This window comes from Equus quagga, chromosome 1, assembly GCF_021613505.1.
Source record: "Equus quagga isolate Etosha38 chromosome 1, UCLA_HA_Equagga_1.0, whole genome shotgun sequence".
NCBI classification, from domain to species: domain Eukaryota; kingdom Metazoa; phylum Chordata; class Mammalia; order Perissodactyla; family Equidae; genus Equus; species Equus quagga.
The window spans coordinates 92,347,688-92,367,370 of NC_060267.1; the positions used below are offsets into that span (position 1 = coordinate 92,347,688).

The following is a 19,683-nucleotide window of genomic DNA, read 5'->3' on the forward strand; positions in this document are numbered from 1 at the left end:
TGCCCAGCAAGGCTGATCTTTGCTCCCAGGAACCCCACGCTCCCACCTCTGTCACCTGTTGACCGTTAGCTATAGCGACAATAATAATGGCTGCCACCTATGGAGGGCTCGCCGTGTGCAGACCCGGTGCTGGGCTTCCCGCTCCCCCCTTCCTCCCAACAGCCCTGCCGGGTGGGGGCAGTCCCCTTCCCGGTTTTACAGACCAGGGTAAGACCCTGAGGCTGGTCACCTGCCACCACACGCCGCTCCAGCCCAGCTGTGACACTGACTGGCCTTTCATTGAGCAGCTGCTCCGTGCCAGATGCTGTGCGTCCTCTCATTCATTCATTCCTTCATTTCTTCATTCATTCAGCAGGTACTGAGAGCCCACTGTGTGCCAGAGCATGTTAAGCACTTACGAACAATTAAATGACAAAGTTGAAAATCTGAGATATAATTCAACCCTTCCAGTTTGCAAACGAAAGGTCTGAGACCCAGAGAAGTGACTTGTTCAAGGTCACCCCGCAAACCAGGAGCAGGGCCTGTGCAAGAATCTGGCTGCTGACTCAGCATCTCTCTCTCTCCAGCATCTCTCTCTCTCTTTCTCCTATGGAGCCGCTCCTGCTGACACCCAAGGAGTTAAAGCCATGAGATTCTGCACTGGGGTGGGGGCGGGGAGGAGGCAGCACGTCCCGATGGGCTGGGAGTCCACTGCTGGCCAGTGGCAGGCCCGTGGGCTGGCCAGCCTCACACTCTCCCTCTGTTCATTATTAAATAATGCTTCCTGATGGATGAGCTGAAAAGTGCTGTGTAGCAGGGTCAGGCAGCTCAGGTGATGGTTTTTGGGTGAGACTGATGGTTCTCGAAGGTCGAATTCAGAAAGCAATTCCTTGGGAAAATTGATCCCATGGCTGCAGGGGAAATATTTGGGCTGGAGGCGCAGCCAGGAGTCTGGACCCCCTACCCAGGTCTGGACTCAGGCAGAAGCTGGCGTTGGGAGCGAGGGCGGGAAAGGGGGCTTCTGTCTTCTTTTTTTGCATTTCTTTGGCCAAGCCCGGGCCTCCGAATTGGGATGCAGGGCTGCCAGCAGTGAGGCGGGGCTGGGGGGGGGGGGGGGGGGCCCCCGGGCCCCCCCCCCCTGACCCCTGTCATCCAAGTGGAATCAACATAAGGTGAGCGCAGAGAGACGCAGGGTGGTGGAGGCCGTGAGGTCCAGCTCTGGTGCCCAACATCCCTGGGTTCGAATCCCACCTCTTCCCCCAGAGACCTGGGCTGAGTTATCGGCACTTGACCTACCAGAATCTTGCATCGTCACCTATAAAATGGGAGAAATGGCGCCTTCTGGGTTTTCACAGGGACTCTGTTAATAATGCACATCACACAGCACCTGTTCACATAGGAGTGCCCAATAAATTATTTATTCATCCTTGCGTATTTATTTTATCTATCCTCTCTCCCAAGGGCCTCCTGGACTAGAGAAGAGAAATCGCAGAAGGATAGCAGCCTGAGGGAGGGCGGGGAGGGACGTGCCTGTCTTTGGGGGAGTTGTGGGCCGGGCGGACTTCTCTGAGCCTGCCTCAGCCTGAGAAGCAGGACTGGAGCCTCTCCAGCCACCGCCCAGCTGCCTGCTTGAGACCCTTCCTGAAGCGAGGTTCACCAGCTGTGTGGCCTGGAGCGACTTACTTAACTTCTCTGTGCCTCATTTCCTTGTGTGTAAAATGGCGATGATAGCAATATACCCTTCATAAGGCCCTTGGGAGGAATTGATGCATCATTCATGGAAAGGACCCCTGTTTCTAGACGCTCATAGATACAAGAAGTGAGAAAAATCAGTGGGAAGCTGCCGTGTGTCGAGCGCTTCTGTGCATGACGCAAGTCCTTTATAGACCATGCCTCAGCTGCTCCTTACAATAGCCCTCTGAGGTAGGTGCCACTGCCATCCCTATTTTACAGATTAGGAAACTGAGGCCGAGGGAAGTCCAGCAACTTTCCTAAGGTCACACAGTAAGTGGCAGAACATCTGAGGCTGGTGGGACCAGGAGGCCAAGGCCACGGTCTCACAGTCCCCAGGAAAGGCAAAAGGATGGAGCCCAAAGCCCGAACGGGCACCTGCTGTCTGCAGGGCCTTTGGCTTCATCCCACCCCTAGGTGTGGGGTAGATCATGTGGCCAGCGCATTACTACATCCATTCGTTCATTCCCGAATGACCGGTGTCACCGATCCTCGTGACAGGCTGTGGTGTAAGCGGGACTCTTGCTCCCCACTGCTCAAGTGAGAAAGTAGGGACCCAGATTGCTTAAGAACTCGTGCAGGGCCACACAGCCCGGTGGAAGCCCCACCCACTGATATCTCTGCTCCCAGGTGCCGGATACACGGGCCAGTGGGGAGTGAAGACAGTAAGTGCGGGCTTTGCCATCAGGCTGCCTGGATCCAAGTCCTGGCTCTGCCCCTGACCAGCTGGGGGAGCTCGGGCAGCTCACTTCACCGGCCCAGGCCTCAGTTTCCCCATCCACACAATGGAGGTAACAGGGCTATGTCTTCCATAGGACTGTTGTGAAGGGCCCGTGTGTTCATTTGTGTGAGCTCTCAGAACGTGCCTTGTGTCAGCTGTATTTCCCCAGAAGCCTCTCTTTAAGGTCCCACGTGATAGGTTTGCACAATTAGTAAAGCAAACCTCTGAAGGTCTGTAGGAGATGACAACGGAACCAGCTTTCCAGGGCCGGCCCGGTGGCACAGCAGTTAAGTGCGCACGTTCTGCTTCTCGGCGGCCCAAGGTTCGCCGGTTCAGATCCCAGGTGTGGACATGGCACCGCTTGGCAAGCCATGCTGTGGTAGGCGTCCCACATATAAAGTAGAGGAAGATGGGCATGGATGTTAGCTGAGGGCCAGTCTTCCACTGTAAAAAGAGGAGGATTGGCAGCAGATGTTAGTTCAGGGCTAATCTTCCTCAAGAAAAGAAAAAAGGAAAAAAGAAATCAGCTTTCCCAGGCTTCAGTCATTCCGAGAACCCCTGCACCATTTCCCCAGATATTTATTTATTTGTTTGTTAGTTTATTGAGCAGCTTTACTGAGGTGTAATTTACAAACCACACAATACACCCATTTGAAGTGTACAATTCAGTGCTTTTAGTGTATCCACGGAGTCATGCAACCATCCCCACGGTCAACTTTACAACCTTTGCAGCACCCTAAAAGACACCCAGTGCCCCTTAGCTGTCACCCTCAATCCCCCCAACCCAGCCCCTGGCCAGCACTGAGCCACCTCCTGTCTGTGGATTCACCTCTTCTGGACATTTCATACAAATGGCATCCCACGTTACGTGGCCTTTCATGTGTCTGGCTTCTTTCACTTAGCACGATGTTCTCAAGGTTGGTCCATGTTGTAGCATAACAGGACTTCATTCCTTCTTATGACTCAGTGGTATTCCATTGTATGTATAGAGCATATTTTGTTTCTCTGTTGATGGACATTTGGCTTGTTTCCACCTTTTGGCTCTTAGGAATAACACTGCTGTGAACGCCGAAGTTCACATTTTTATTTGGACACATTTTCATGTCTCTTGGGTACACACCTAGGAGCAGAATTGCTGGGTCATGTGCTGACTCTGTTTCACCTTTTGAGGACCTGCCAGCCTGCCTTCCGAAGCAGCTGCCTGTTTTCCCTTCCCCCCAGCAGTGTGTGAGGGTTTCGATTCTCCACATCCTCACCAACACTTGTTGTCTGTGTTTTCGATGAGAGCCATCCTAAGGGTGTGCAGTGGTATCTCCCCGTGGTTTCCATGTGCATTTCTTGGACAGTTAACGCTGTCGAGCATCTTCTCGTGCTTCTTGGCCACTTGTGTATCTGGTTTGGAGAAATGTCTATTGAGATCCTTCCCCCATTTTAAAGATTGCGTTGTCTTTTTATCATCGAGTTGTAGGAGTTCATTGTATTCCAGATGTAAGTCTCTTATCAGGGAGATAATTTGCAAAATTCTTCTCCCCTTCTGTGGGACATCTTTCACTTTCTTGATGGTGTCCTCTGAAACACGAAAGCATTTAATTTTGATGATGTCCAGTTTATCTATTTTTTTTTTTCTGTTCCTTGTGCTTTGGGTGTCGTGTGTAAGAAACCACTGCTTAGCTCAATGTCATGAAGATTTACCCTCTGTCTCCTTGTCAGAGTTTTCTGGTTTTAGCTCTTACACATAGGTCTTTGGTCCATTTTGAGTTAGTTTTGTTAAGGTGTGTGTGAGGTAGGGTTCTGATTCATTCTTTTGCATGAGGACATCTCATATTATTTATTTACTTAATAATTTCTTTAAATTAATATACTTTTAAAATTTGGCCTTACCTAGGCAATAATATTTTTAAGATCCCAGGTTTTATGACTTTGTCACTTGAAAAAAATACTGTGTACTCAAAAATAAATAATAACCATCAAACTGTTTCATACTTCATGCATGCACCTCCCCAGTCATCTCTGTACCCTACCTGGGGAGACGATGCTGATTTCCAGGATGAGGGATGAGGGAAAGGAATGAGGGATGAAGGATGAGGGAGAGGGGAGAGGGATGAGGAAGAGGAATGAGGGATGAGGGAGAGGGACGAGGGACGAGGGAGAGGGACGAGGGACGAGGGAGAGGGACGAGAGATGAGGGAGAGGGACGAGGGATGAGGAAGAGGGACGAGAGATGAGGGTCGAGGGACAGGGATGAAGGATGAGGAAGAGGGATGAGGGAGAGCGATGAGGGATGAGGGAGAGCGATGAGGGAGAGGGTGGCAGGGGCTGGTTGGAGGCAGGGATTGGGAGGCCTCCCTGCAGACCTGACACTTCCTTTAGGGGTTAGCTTTAGGAGAAGGGGGCGGAGGCTGGCAGCATATTCCAGGCAGAGGGAACAGCATGTGCAAAGTTCCAGAGGAAAGCAAGATCAGAACACATGTGAGACAGAGACAGGGAGAGAGAGACACAGAGACAGGGAAAGACATAGAGAAAAGGCTACAAAGAGAGCCAGAAAGGTCAAGCCTCAGGCACAAACATCACACACACACACACACACACACACACACAGAGGCAGCATCACCCAGAGCTTCCTGCAAAAGTTAGGAAGTGCGAGAAGCCCCTCTGTGGACTGGGTTCTGCTCTGTTCCAGCCCTGGCGAGGCTCCCCCCTGCCACGGGGGCTGCTCCTGGCAGCCCTGCCCATCCAGGAGCTTCGTCTCTCCTTGGTAGAAGAGTCCATGCTCCTTCCGGGGCTCAGCCAGGGAGGGTGGAGAAACCAAGACCCGCTCTGGGAGATGAGGCCGGTGGGAGGGGCTGGCCAGCGTGCAGCCAGGGCAGAGCCCAGGTCAGGAGTAATCAACTGCGTGACCTTGGGCAGCTTCTCCCCGACCTGTGCCACACGGGCCTGTCCAGCTCTGACATTCCATGACTCCCTACGATCATCATTACAAGATGCTTCTCAGATTCAGCTGGTCTTTTCCACATTTTTAACAAGCCAAGGTCAATGCTATCACCCAAAGTCGAGATGGCAATCTTTTCTTCATGTAGCTAATATCTAAAAATATCCCGTCCTCGGGCCAGAGGCACGGAGTACATTCCTGCTTCCACACAGCTGGGGTGTTCCTCTCCAGCTCACTCAGTGGGATGTTAAATAGGAATTGAGAAGAAAAAAATAAATAAAACCTTCTGAGGTCAAATATATTTTGCCAACAAACTTTCGTTAGACAAAGTCAGACAGGTCTCTTTCCTGCAGGACTTGTCAGAGCTTTTAAAATGCTACTGTGCACTGTGCTGCTGGATGTAGCAGGGGAGGTCAGGGAGCAGGGTGTGAGGGCGTTTGGAGAGCGTCATATGCATTGGCCAATAAGGTTTAAGCACAGGACCCTTCTTGGCGAAGGAACATCTCTGAGGTCTTAATGTTCCCCAGGAAGAAGTGTCCCCAGTGCCAGCAGGTGCCTGTCCACCCTCCTCTGCTCTTTCCAAGAGCCGCGCACATAGTGGACCCACAACACCTGTGTGCTCGTGGACTGGAGCCACAGAGAAGGCGAGAACAGGCGTGTCCATGCTCTGTTTGTTTCAGCTCTGTGTTGCAGTGACGTCCTGACAGGCCCAGTGTCCAGGCTGGAAGGGAAGTGGGATTAAAATAACAGCCTTCACTCCTGGTGGGCGGATTCCCCGGGGCGGCTCCAGACCGCAAGCTGCTGCTGGGCCCACTGTCTCTGGTGCATGTGTTGGTGTAGGGGGCGCCCGGACTTCCCGTGGACGTGCTTGGGTACAGGGTTGGAGTTCCAGCGCCCGGGTCTGCGGCTCAGGGGGAGGCTCCGGGGTCCCGCAACCCCCCCCCCCCCCCGGCAGGGACAGCCTCTGCTTGCCATTAGCTGGGAGGCTCTGCCCAGAATCCACAAGAAAGGGAAGCTCCCGGTGGGCGGATTCCCTGGCAGTGCACCAGACCGCCAGCTGCTGCTGGGCCCACGTCTCCAGCGCACGGGTCGGTGCAGGGGGTGCCCGGACTTCCCGTGGGCGTGCTTGGGGACTGGGTGGAGCTCCAACACCCAGCTCTGCGGCCCGGGGGGATGCTCCGGGGTCCTGCAACCCCCAGCAGGGAGGGCCTCTGCTCGCCATTGGCAGGGAGGCCCCGCCCAGGATTCAGAACACCAGGAAGCTCTCTAGAGCAGAATTCCCCACAAGGCAGCAGCTCATAGGCCCATGGACTCTGGCCGTGTCCCAGACGAGGCAAGGGGCTCCCAGAGATTCCCATGAGAGTGGAGTGGGGCAGAATGGAGCTCTGGTGAAATGGCTACATAGCCCAGGGGGGATCTCCAGGTTCTTACAGCAGCCTCAGCGAAAGCCTCTGCACAGCACTAGTGGAGAGGTCCCGACTGGCAATCGCAAGGTGGGAAGGCCCTGGGTCAAGAGCAGCACAGCTAGGTGAGCTAACAACAGACTGCAGAAGATACCCATAGCTCTGCTGGGACCTATAGTGGACAAGTGTGATCTTGTGGGCTCTGTTAGGGACAAAGTGGCGATTATAGGTGATCCTGCTCCTGGCTGCTGGGAAAGCCCACAACACCACTGCAGACCACAAGGAGGGAGCGCATCTAAGTGGGCTGCAACAGTAGGCACCAGCAGCCTGAGGCCCCCTTGCGATTGCCCCCACAACCGACGAGGGACCCCACAGGACCACTGTGACTACGAGGAGGGGTCCAGGTCCAGTCAGTAACAGCTGACAGGGTTCCTGGTTGGGGCAGTCTAAACAGCTGCCCCCCCCCACACACCAGTCGCAACAAGTGGAAGCAGTAACTAAACTCTATCTCTATGCAGAAGCACAAATCCACGCTATCAAGCAGTATGAAAAAATATATTAAATCTCCAGAACAGAAGGAAAATGATAAGCACCCAGAAAACAATCCTAAAGACAATGAAATCTATAACCTAAATGACGATGATTTCAAAACTGCCATTATTAAAAAACTCAACGAGTTAAAAGAGAATTCAGATAGACAACTCAATGAGTTCAGGAGCTATGTCAGAAAAGAGCTTGACACTATAAAGAAGAACCAATTAGAAATACTGGAGATGAAGAACACAATGGAGGAGATTAAGAAAAATCTGGACTCTGAACAGTAGGGTCGATAATATGGAAGACAAAATTAGCAATTTGGAGGATAGGAATATAGAAATGCTGCAGACAGAGGAGGAGAGAGAACTAAGACTAAAAAGAAATGAAGAAACTCTCCAAGAATTATCCGACTCAATTAGGAGATGCAACATAAGGATTATAGTTATCCCAGAAGGAGAAGAGAAGGAGAAGGGGGCAGAAGGCCTGTTCAAAGAAATAATAGCTGAGAACTTTCAAAACTTGGGAAGAGAGATGGAACTTCGTGTGACAGAAGCCAATAGATCTCCAAACTTTATTAACGCAAGAAGACCAACCCCAAGGCATATAGTAGTGAAACTAGCAAAAGTCAACGACAAAGAGAAAATACTAAGGGCAGCCAGGCAGAAGAAAATAACTTACAAAGGAAACCCCATAAGCCTATCAGCAGATTTCTCAGGAGAGACCTTACAGGCTAGAAGAGATTGGAATGAAATATTCAAAACTCTGAAGGACAAAAACCTGCAGCCAAGAATACTCTACCCAGTGAAAATATCCTTCAAATATGATGGAGAAATAAAAACATTCCCAGATAAACAAAAGTTAAGGGAGTTCATCGCCACAAAACCTTGTCTTCAAGAAATGCTCAGGAAGAACCTCATTCCTGAAAAATCAAAAAAAGGAAAAAAAAAAGGGAAAAAAAATCAAAAAAAGGGGTCACAAAATCCAGAACAAAGGAGATAAGCAGAAGGACAATAACACAAAGTAACAGCTCTCCATCAGGACAAAATGCAAAAGAACCAGAAAACAAGTGATAAAATGGCAACAGTAGGCCCCCACGTTTCAATAATCACTCTAAACGTGAATGGATTGAACTCTCCAATCAAAAGGCACAGAGTGGCAGGATGGATCAAAGAACAAGATCCAACAATATGCTGCCTCCAGGGAACACACCTCAGCCCCAAAGACAAACACAGACTCAAAGTGAAGGGATGGAAGACAATACTCCAAGCTAACAATGAACAAAAGAAAGCAGGTGTTGCCATACTTATATCAAAGTAGACTTCAAAGCAAAACAGATAAAGAAAGACAAAGAGGGGCAGTATATAATGATAAAAGGGACACTCCACCAAGATGACATAACACTTATAAATATATATGCGCCTAACACAGGAGCACCAAAATTCATAAAGGAACTATTAACAAAACTAAAAGGAGACATCAACAGCAATACAATAATAGTAGGGGACCTCAACACCCCATTAACACCAATGGACAGATCATCCAGACAGAAAATCAACAAGGAAATAATAGAATTAAATGAAAAATTAGATCAGATGAACCTAATAGATATATATAGGACACTTCATCCAAAAGCAGCAGGTTACACATTCTTCTCAAGCGTGCATGGAACATTCTCAAGGATAGACCATATCTTGGGAAACAAAGCAAGCATCAATAAGTTCAAGAGGGTTGAAATAATATCAAGCATCTTTTCTGATCAGAATGCTATGAAACTAGAAATCAGCTACAAGAATAAAGCTGGGAAAGGGCCAAAAATGTGGAGACTAAACAACATGCTGCTGAACAAACAATGGATTATTGAAGAAATTAAAGAATAAATCAAATATTATCTGGAGACAAATGAAAATGAAAACACACCATACTACATGATTTGGGATGCAGCAAAGGCAGTCCTAAGAGGGAAATTCATTGCAATACAGGCTCACCTCAATAAACAAGAAAAATCTTACATAAACAACCTCAAACGACACCTAACAGAATTAGAAAAAGAAGAACAAACAAAGCCCAGAGTCAGTAGAAGGAGGGAAATAACAAAAATTAGAGCAGAAATAAATGATATTGAAACAAAAAAGACAGTAGAAAGGATCAATGAAACAAAGAGTTGGTTCTTCGAAAAAATTAACAAAATCGACAAACCCTTAGCCAGACTCACTAAAAAAAAAGAGAGAGAAGTCTCAAATAAATAAAATTAGAAACGAGAGAGGAGAAATCACAACAGATACCGAAGAAATACAAAGGATCATAAGAGAATACTATGAAAAACTATATGCCAACAAATTGAACAACCTAGAAGAAATGGATAAATTCCTAGACTCTTACAACCTACCCAAACTGAAGCAGGAAGAAATAGAGAATCTGAATAGACCAATCACAAGTAGAGAAATAGAAACAGTAATCAAAAACCTCCCCAAAAATAAGAGTCCAGGACCAGATGGCTTCTCTGGAGAATTCTACCAAACATTCAAAGAAGATTTAATACCTATCCTTCTCAAAGTATTCCAGAAAATTGAGGAAGATGGAGCACTCCCTAACACATTCTCTATGAATCCAACATCACCCTGATCCCAAGACCAGACAAGGACAACACAAAGAAGGAAAACTACAGGCCAATATCACTGATGAACATAGATGCAAAAATCCTCAACAAAATTTTGGCAAACCAAATACAGCAATACATCAAAAAGATTACACAACATGATGAAGTGGGATTTATACCAGGGACACAGGGATGGTACAACATCCGCAAGTTAATCAACGTGATTCACTACATTAACAAAATGAGAAACAAAAACCACATGATCATCTCAATAGATGCAGAGAAAGCATCTATTCGACAAGATCCAGCATCCATTTATGATAAAAACCCTCAATAAAACAGGTATAGAAGGAAAGTACCTCAACATAATAAAGGCCATATATGACAAACCCACAGCCAACATCATACTCAACGGACAAAAACTGAAACCCATCCCTCTCAGAACAGGAACAAGACAAGGGTGCCCACTTTCACCACTCTTATTCAACATAGTACTGGAGGTTTTGGCCAGAGCAATTCGGCAGGAAAAAGAAATAAAAGGAATCCAAATAGGCAACGAAGAAGTAAAACTCTCGCTGTTTGCAGATGACATGATCTTATATATAGAAAACCCCAAAGAATCCATAGAAAAGCTATTAGAAACAATCAACAACTACAGCAAAGTTGCAGGGTATAAAATCAACATACATAAATCAGTAGCATTTCTATACACTAACAATGAACTAACAGAAAAAGATCTCAAGAACTCAATCCCATTCACGATCGCAACAAAAAGAATAAAATACCTTGGGGTAAATTTAACCAAGGAAGTGAAAGATCTATACAATGAAAACTACAAGACCTTCTTGAAAGAATCAACGATGACATAAAGAGATGGAAAGACATTCCATGCACACGGATTGGAAGAATAAACATAGTTAAAATGTCCATACTACCTAAAGCAATCTACAGATTCAACGCAATCCAAATCAGAATTCCAATGTCATTCTTTACAGAAATTGAACAAAGAATCCTAAAATTCATATGGAGCAACAAAAGACCCCGAATTGCTAAAGCAATCCTGAGAAAGAAGAACAAAGCTGGAGGCATCACAATCCCTGACTTCAAAACATACTACAAAGCTACAGTAATCAAAACAGCATGGTACTGGTACAAAAACAGATGCACAGATCAATGGAACAGAATTGAAAGCCCAGAAATGAAACCACACATCTGTGGACAGCTAATCTTTGACAAAGGACCTGAGGGCCTACAATGGAGGAAAGAAAGTCTCTTCAACAAATTGTGCTGGGAAAACTGGACAGCCACATGTAAAAGAATGAAAATCAACCATTCTTTTTCACCATTTACTAAAATAAACTCAAAATGGATCAAAGACCTAAAGATTAGGCCTGAAACAATAAGTCTTCTAGAAGAGAATATCGGCAGTACACTCTTTGACATCAGCTTCAAAAGAATCTTTTCAGACACCATAACCCCTCACATGAGGGAAACAATAGAAAGAATAACAAATGGGACTTCATCAGACTAAAGAGCTTCTTCAAGGCAAGGGAAAACAGGACTGAAACAAAAAAACAGCCCACTAATTGGGAAAAAATATTCACAAGTTATTTATCCAACAAAGGGTTAATCTCCATAATATACAAAGAACTCACACAACTCAACAATAAAAAATCAAACAACCCAATTACAAAACGGGCGGGGGACATGAACAGACATTTCTCCAAGGAAGATATACGGATGGCCAATAGACACATGAAAAGATGCTCATCATCACTAATCATCAGGGAAATGCAAATCAAAACTACACTAAGATATCACCTTACACCTGTTAGAATGGCAAAAATATCCAAAACCAAGAGTGACAAATGTTGGAGAGGCTGTGGAGAAAAAGGAACCCTCATACACTGTTGGTGGGAATGCAAACTGGTGTAGCCGCTATGGAAAACAGTATGGAGATTTCTCAAAAAGTTAAAAATAGAAATACCCTATGACCCAGCCATCCCACTATTGGGTGTCTATCCTAAGAACCTGAAATCAGCAATTCCAAAAGTTCCATGCACCCCTATGTTCATCGCAGCATTATTCACAACAGCCAAGTCATGGAACCAACCTAAGTGCCCAGCAACTGATGATTGGATAAAGAAGATGTGGTATATATATATACAATGGAATACTACTCAGCCGTAAAAAAGGACAAAGTCGTCCCATTCACAATAGCATGGATAGACCTTGAGGGTATTATGTTGAGTGAAATAAGCCAGATAGAGAAAGACGAACTCTGTATGACTCCACTCGTAGTGGTAGTTAACATATGGACAAAGAGAACTGATCGGTGGTTACCAGGGGAAAGGGGGGTGGGGGGAGGGCACTAGGGGTGAAGTGGTGCACCTACAACATGACTAATAATGATGCACAACTGTAATTTCACAAGGATGTTAACTTTCATAACCTTAATAAAAAAAAAAAAAATAGCCTTCAGCACTGGCTAATGCCCTTGGACAGGGCCTCTGCTCTGCAGCAGAATTCTGTTCCAGAGAATTCAAGAGACATGCTCTGAGCCGGGAATTGACACATGAACAGTGGATGGTGGAGCAGTGGTTTCCCAAACAGCCCCCCGCCCCGCGCCCCCGGCCTGAAGGCCCCGGTGCCCCTCCTGGGAGGGAAGGTGTGCGTGAGGTCAAGAGCCAGCCACCCTCCCCAGCCTGGCCTGACCTCCTGTTCTCAAGTAACATTCGTCATCTGCTTCTAAAGGGAACACCTGCTCACTGGAGAGAACGCAGGAAACAGGCAAAGTGACGAGGAAGAGAGTGGAAATCATTTCTAACCCCACCCCCTCCCGGCCCACGACAGCCACCGGAGTCCCTGGATGTGTTTCCCATTGGTGTTTGGGGTATAGGTAAATGGTCTTTAAACATAATCCGAAGCCTCCTGTAACAGTCTGCTCGGGCTGCCGTAGCTGAATGTCCAACTGGGGGCTTGAACAGCAGGCATTATTCTCTCGCGGTTACGGAGGCCGGAAGGCCAAGGTCACGGTGCTGCCAGGGGCGGCTCTGCTGAGGGCTCCTCCTGGCTTGCAGCCGGCTGACTTCTCACCACGTTCTCCCGTGGTGAAGAGAGAACTCCAGGGTCTCCTCCTCTTCTTATACGGCCACCAGCCCTAGCAGGTTAGGGCCCCAGCCATGACCTTGTTTAACCTTAATTGCCTCTCAGAAGGCCCTGTCTCCAAATAAAGTCACACTGGGGGCTGGGGCTTCAATATTTGAAGCTGCGGGGACACAAGTCTGTCCACAACACTACCATACACATGATTTGGTACCTACTTTTTACAATCCATATTCTATCCCCTGTTAGCCTCTCGGACTCTGGAGTCAGACATCTCTGAGTTCCAGTCCCAGGCACATTGTTGGGCAGCTCTGTGACTCTGGGCAAGATACTTACCCTCTCTGAGGCTCCATTTCCTCCTCTGTAAAATGAAGGTGACAATAGTACCAGCTCTCGTGGTCGTTAGAGGGTGGAATGAGACGCCCATTGGCACACAGTAAGCGTTCGTAAGTGTGGTCTCTTTCATTCATATGAGGACTATTCCCCGTGGCTTCAAGTAGCCTTTGACGACAAAATACTTAATAGCTTTAAAATACTCCATAACCTAGATGTACCTCAATTTCCTTAATCGTTCTGCAGGATAATTTGAGGGCAGAGAAAGTGTGAGAAGGAAGGCCACCCTGGCAATCATGAAGCCTGCAGGGGTGGGTTAACTCGGAGCTGCAGGGCTGGTGGAAACCAGGGCAACCAGGTTCCCCACTCGGGGTGTTGCCCTGGCAGGCTGGCCCCACAGTGGAGCTCCAGTCGGATGGAGGCAAAGGGGGCAGGAGGCGAGGCAGCGGGAGCCAGGATGAAGGGTCTGGCAGGACTGATGAATGAGGAGGGAAGAGGCAGGGCGTTCAGTGTTCAGCCTGCGGGGGGATCAGCAGAGGCGAAGGGGTGATTTGAGGAGTGTGGTGTGGGAGAGAGGAGGGGGGGATGAAGGAAGAGGAAGAGCTTAGAGAAGAAGTGTGGTTCGGCTTTCGGGAAACAGTCTTTGAGATGATGGGGGCAGCGAGGGGAATTGCCACATACCCCAAGCCATCCCGGGTGCCGTAGGTGTCCTCACCCTGGTCCAGGCCACTGTCCTCGTTGCCGCCGGGGCACAGCTTTCTCACTGATCTCCCTACCTCGGCTCTCGGCCCCCCCGACAAACCGTCTCCCTGGAGCGGCCACAGCAGTATGACCTGTGAGCCCGCGTGGGACACTGCCAACCTTCCAACGGCTTCTGTCACTCGAAGAATAAAATCCAGCCTGTGTCACAGTCTCCTACCCTCTTGGCCTCACAGGCCTCACAGGTTGGGCCTTCTCATCCCCAGTGTCTTTCCTCATGCTCTTGCATCCTTCCAGAAGGTTCTCCCCTCCTTGCCTGAGTAACTTTGATCCTCCTTCAGGTCTTAGTTTAAAACTGTTGGGGCTGGCCCTGTGGCATAGCGGTTAAGTTCCGCATGCTCTGCTTCGGTAGCCCAGGTTCGCGGGTTTGGATCCTGGGCACAGACCTACACCACTTGTCAGCCGTGCTGTGGAGGTGACCCACATACAAAGTGGAGGAAGATTGGCACGGATGTTAGCTCAGGGCAAATCTTCCTCAGCAAAAAAAACCAAAACTATTCTTCCTGGAACCTATCCTAGACCCCCAGACCAAGTGAGGATTCCCATGATACCCTCTCCTTCTGTAACACTTGAGCACCCAAGACAATGGGCATTAAAAATTTGCATGGTTATTTTTAAATTAATAGTCTTTATTAGTTTTTAGGTTGACAGAAAATTGAGCAGATTGTACAGAGAGTTCCTAACACTCCCCATTTGCCTGCACACAGTTCCCCCTATTATTAACGTCTTGTATTAGTGTGGTGCATTTGTTACAGTGGATGAACCAACATTGAAACGTTGTTATTATTAACTAAAGTCCATAGTGGACATTAGGGTTCACTCTTGGTGTTGTACATTCTGCAGGTTTTGACAAATGCATAATGTCATGTATCCACCATGACGGTGTCATACAGAATGGCTTCACTGCCCTGAAAATGCCCTGTGCTCCCTCTGTTCGCCCCCCCTCCCCTCCCTCACTCCCTGATTTTCATAATCGTCTCCCTGTTAGACCCTGTACTGCGTCAGAGCAGGGACCCCATCTGCTTTGTTGACGTTATGCTCACCGTTCCCAGCTCACAGCCTGGCATATAACAGGTGCCCTAGAAACATCTGTCCTTGCATACTTTAATAAAAATAGGATTCTACTAAACATGTTATTCTGCAATTTGCTTTTTACAAATATTGACAATATATCTTGGAAATCTTCCTGTATCAGAATATAGAGCTCTCTCCCTCTCTTTAACTTTTTATTATGGAGAATTTCCAACATGCATGCAAAAACAGAATCTCCTGTAGTAAACTGCCGTATACCTGTCACCCAGCTTCGCATTATCAGCCTGGGGCCCTTTTTGTCCGTCCGTGTCTCTGCCCGTGTGCCCCCTGGCTGTGTTATTCTGAAGCCAATCTCAGACATCAGATAATTGCATCTGTAAATATTTCAGTGTGTACCTCTAAAAGATGAGGACTTTTAAAAACAGAACCACAATACCATCATTGCACCTAAGAAACATTCATTTGATATCATCGAATATAGTCAGTGTTCAGATTTCCAGCTGTCTTCTCACTAATGTGCATTTCATTTGTGGATCTGAGTTTAGAGGTTGTTTGAATCCAGATCCAGGTGAGGTCTACACCCTGCAATACCTGGGAGGTGTCCCTTGATCTAGGTCCCTCCTTCCCCATCAATTTTTGCCCCTTGCAATTCATCTATTAAAGAAACCAGGTCATCACTTCTGGAGTGTCCCTCAGTCTGGTTTTGCCGATGGCATCCCCCTGTTGCTCTTTAGTATGTTTCCCTGTCCTCTGTATTTCCTGTAAATTCGTAGCTGCATCCTGAGTCTCGATCAGATTCAAGTTCAACTTGTTCTGCCAAGACTGCTTCAGGATGGGGCACATCCTAGGGGGCGGCTTCTCTCTGTGGTCCCTCTCTGTGACATTCCAGGCTGTGAATACTCAGTTGCCTAGAGCCGTTCACTCAGTAGGGGCTGCTAAGTGGCAACCTTCTAATTCTTTGATTTCTTCTTCCACTATGAGCTGGAACATTTCTATAAAAAGAAACATCCCCTCATCCACTGTCGGCTCCCCGGAGGTACAGCTTATCTAAGACGGGCGGGACAAATGCTTGCTTCTTTCCCTTCATCTACCGGTTTTCAGAATAATGAGTTACCTATAAATATTTGAATGAATGAATGAATAATACATGTATGGGTGAACTGACAGGAGTTCGGGAGTCGGAGTTCTTTCTCCCCTCCCTTGTGGGCGTGGGTGTGGGCCACGGCTGAGAGCAGAGGTGTGGCCTGGGGCCGGGTCCACGGCTACACGACCAGGGGCTGGTGAGCGCCTCTTGCTACCTGTCAGCCCACCTCGGTCAAGAGCGAAGGTGATCAGAAGTTGCGTTACTAAAAATACAGCATCTGGGACAAGGGCATCTTGTCACCCCACCCCGACCGAGCTGTAAGAAACCCTTGAAACCACCATCAAAGAGGACAGCAGCCCAGCAGCAGTGGCCAGGGCAGCCTTCATGCTGGGAAAGGACTGGAGATGGTGGTGTTCCCTCAACAGGAGGCGAATTGGGGACTTTCTTTGTTCGAAGGAAAATCGTGGCAGGTTGGACTGGTGGCCTCCAGAGTCCCCTCCAGGCCAGTCCCAAAAGCTTCCCCTGCCCCTCCTGGTAGGGCTCTCCTTTCCCCAGGGGCCTGGCAGGCCTGCCCATGAGTTTGCTGACGTCTGTCCCCCCCATATCCCCCCAGGTGCAAGTGCAACCTGCACGCCAACCTGTGCTCCGTGCGCGAGGGCAGCCTGCAGTGCGAGTGTGAACACAACACCACCGGTCCCGACTGTGGCAAGTGCAAGAAGAACTTCCGCACCCGGTCCTGGCGGGCCGGCTCCTACCTGCCGCTGCCCCACGGCTCTCCCAACGCCTGTACGTACCAGCCAAGGGGCGACTGCGGCCCTGGCCGCTGTGGTCCCCGCCCTTCGACCCCAGGAGCTGTGGATCACACACACGCATACATGAACGAACATGCACACACAAACATACAAGCACACGTGCACACACATGCACATATACACACAAATGCATGCACACACATGCACCCACACACCTCTTGTAATCAAGACCCTCTAGCACACCTGCATCCTGCTGACCCCTAAGCCGCCCTTCTGGCCTGGCCCGTGGGAACCCGAGGTGAGCTGCTCAGCGTCTTTCCTGCTGTCCTTCCCCTTCTTGACCCTGACGCTGGAGAGAAGGCTGCAGGGTGGCAGGGAGGAGCCCTCACTCCAGGCTGAGTGTGATCAGCACCGTCCCCCATAACCAGCATTTGTGGGGCATTGACAACCGGCTGCACGATGCCAAGTGCTGCATGGTCACCACCCCCTCAACCCGCAGAGTGGCCCCTGGAAGCAGGTCTCCTATGATCCCACTTTACAGAGGGGTCCTCCGAGGTCCTGGCCCTCACTTTCTGCACAGGGAAGCGCTCCTCAGGGTTCACCCACACACACCAGCATCACGAACACCTCCCGCTCGTGGGGGCCCCCCGCATGGTCCACGGGTGTCTCTATGAAATCACGAATCCCAAGGAGCCCCTGAGCTCTCCCGGACCACCCCCTAGTGGCTTTACTGACGTCTGACATCCGCCAAGCGCTTCGACAAAGAGGCCGCGCCACGCACTTCAGCAACAGCTTCTCACTTAGCCCTCACAACAACCCTGAGGGGTGGTATTATTATTAGCCCATTCTCCAGATGAGCAAACTGAGGCCCAGCAGCCCTCAGTGCTCTCTCAGGTTTAACAGCGGGTCATGTGCCAGTCACTGGACCTAGTTCCAAAGACAGGGCTGGGCGGTGGCCTTCGGCACGGGGCCGGCCCATCCACCTGGGCATACTCGCAGGAGCCCCTCCATCGGTGCCCTCCCTCCCTCCACCGACGTGAAAGATTTATGCGACTTTAGTCTGATCAAAGCTGAAAGCTTCACAGCGAGGCCGTGACAGGCTTGTCGGGCGAGTGCCGGCCCGAGGCGCGACAGCCCTTTGAAGGGGTGACTTGCCAGGCACGCACCGCACTCGCGGCCTTCAAAGGGACAGAGAGCTCTGGGCACTGACAGCCACCCCGCCTGCTCCCTCCTGCCAGGTGCCCGACCTGTCTCTTTATTGCATGAGCCAGCTCTTGAACCCTGTCTTTAGTCGATGTCACCTCCCTCTCTGATTCACAGTCTTACTCCCCTCATCCATCTCGCTGGCCTCCCCCCCGCCCCCTCCTCCTCACCTCCTCTCCGTTCTCTCTGTGTCCCATTCTTCCTGGAAGGGTCCTCAGAGGTCTCCAGGCAGCCACAGATTGAGGCTCCTACCTACAGGTCACACACTGTGGGGCCCCGGGCTGAAGGCAACCCTCTGTCTAACCAGCAACGGACAGACAGGCTGGGCCACCCACACCTTTGCCTCTGAAACCTCTCCTCCCCTCCATCCCACACGGGCAGCCAAGGCCTCCTTGTTCAGGGGAGCTCCAGGAGCCGCCCCCGCTCCCTGCTTCCCCAGGATCCCCGGGAACTGTCTGCGAGGCCCCCAAACCGCAGGAAGGAGGGGTTTCTCATGGAATACCCGGGAGCAGGGGTGAGGCTGGAGGGGCTTTCTCACCGGGGCTGCCACCTTCTCTGGGGCAGCCAGGAGAAAATAGCCAGAGACACAGACTGAAGTGAGTCTGGTTAGCTTCACCCTCCCTTGCCCCTGCCCCATGTCTCTGTCTCCGCAAGTGGCACGGACATGCAGGGGCCCGGGTGCAAGTCTTGGAGTCGCCCTGGACCTGCAGACCCTCCGTCCCCACCTGCTCCCATCTCCCCATCTCGTCCCTGCAGGAGCGCCCTGCCCTCGGGCTGCGCCGGGCCATCCTCCCCTCCACAGACAAAGGGCTTTCCTCACCTGGGTGCCCACCTGTCCAAAGCCTTCGGTGCCCCCCAGCGCCCTCAGAGTAAAACCCTAACAAGTCAAGCCCCCCATACCTGTAAGATAAGCTTACCCTGCCAGCTCCCACCACTTCCCACCTCCGAATCCAAACGCCCTCCAGGTCCACTTCCCTGAACCGCCCGCCCCCCAGTGTCTCTTGTGACTGGATCTTCACGTCCCCGTGACTTGGAACACTCCCCTGTAACCCTCTGTGACTCTCACCTGGCTGTCTCCCTCACCCTCCAAGGCCCAGCTTGGAGGTCACCTTGTCCATCTGTTCCTGCCCCCCAGCCTTCACCACGCACCCTCACATGGGAACTACGTGTGTCCCTGCCTGCCCTCCCTTAGCACGTCTGCCCCCTGAGGCTGGCCTCCCGTGGCATCCTCAGGGTCTAACTGGCTGACCTCCCATGGCGTCCTCGGGGTCTAACCGGTGCCTGCCTGTCCTCATCTGGTCCTCGTAGCGGGAGCTCAGATGTGCTGGTAAAGGAGGGAGGGGGTGTCGCACAGGCACGTCTTCCCAGGCTTCCTGATTGTCCCACCTCAGGGCTCACCCACCAGAGGTCCACACACCACACGTCCCCCTACTGCCACCACAGGCCACCCCGAGGGCCTAGTGGGCGCTGAGAGGCTTCTCAGACACTGCCTTTCTCAGGACCACCTGGAGGGGGAAGG

General features: G+C 50.0%; 1 protein-coding gene across 4 annotated transcripts in view; it reads left to right on the top strand.

Moving 5' to 3' along the window:
- Positions 1-19,683, top strand: part of NTNG2 (netrin G2) — a 77,885-nt gene that overhangs the window by 46,922 nt on the left and 11,280 nt on the right. For all 4 annotated transcript variants that reach the window (XM_046652700.1, XM_046652699.1, XM_046652701.1 and 1 more), the window contains one exon: positions 16,823-16,995. In XM_046652700.1, the coding sequence (XP_046508656.1) occupies positions 16,823-16,995 (173 nt within the window). The remainder of the gene's footprint in view (positions 1-16,822; positions 16,996-19,683) is intronic.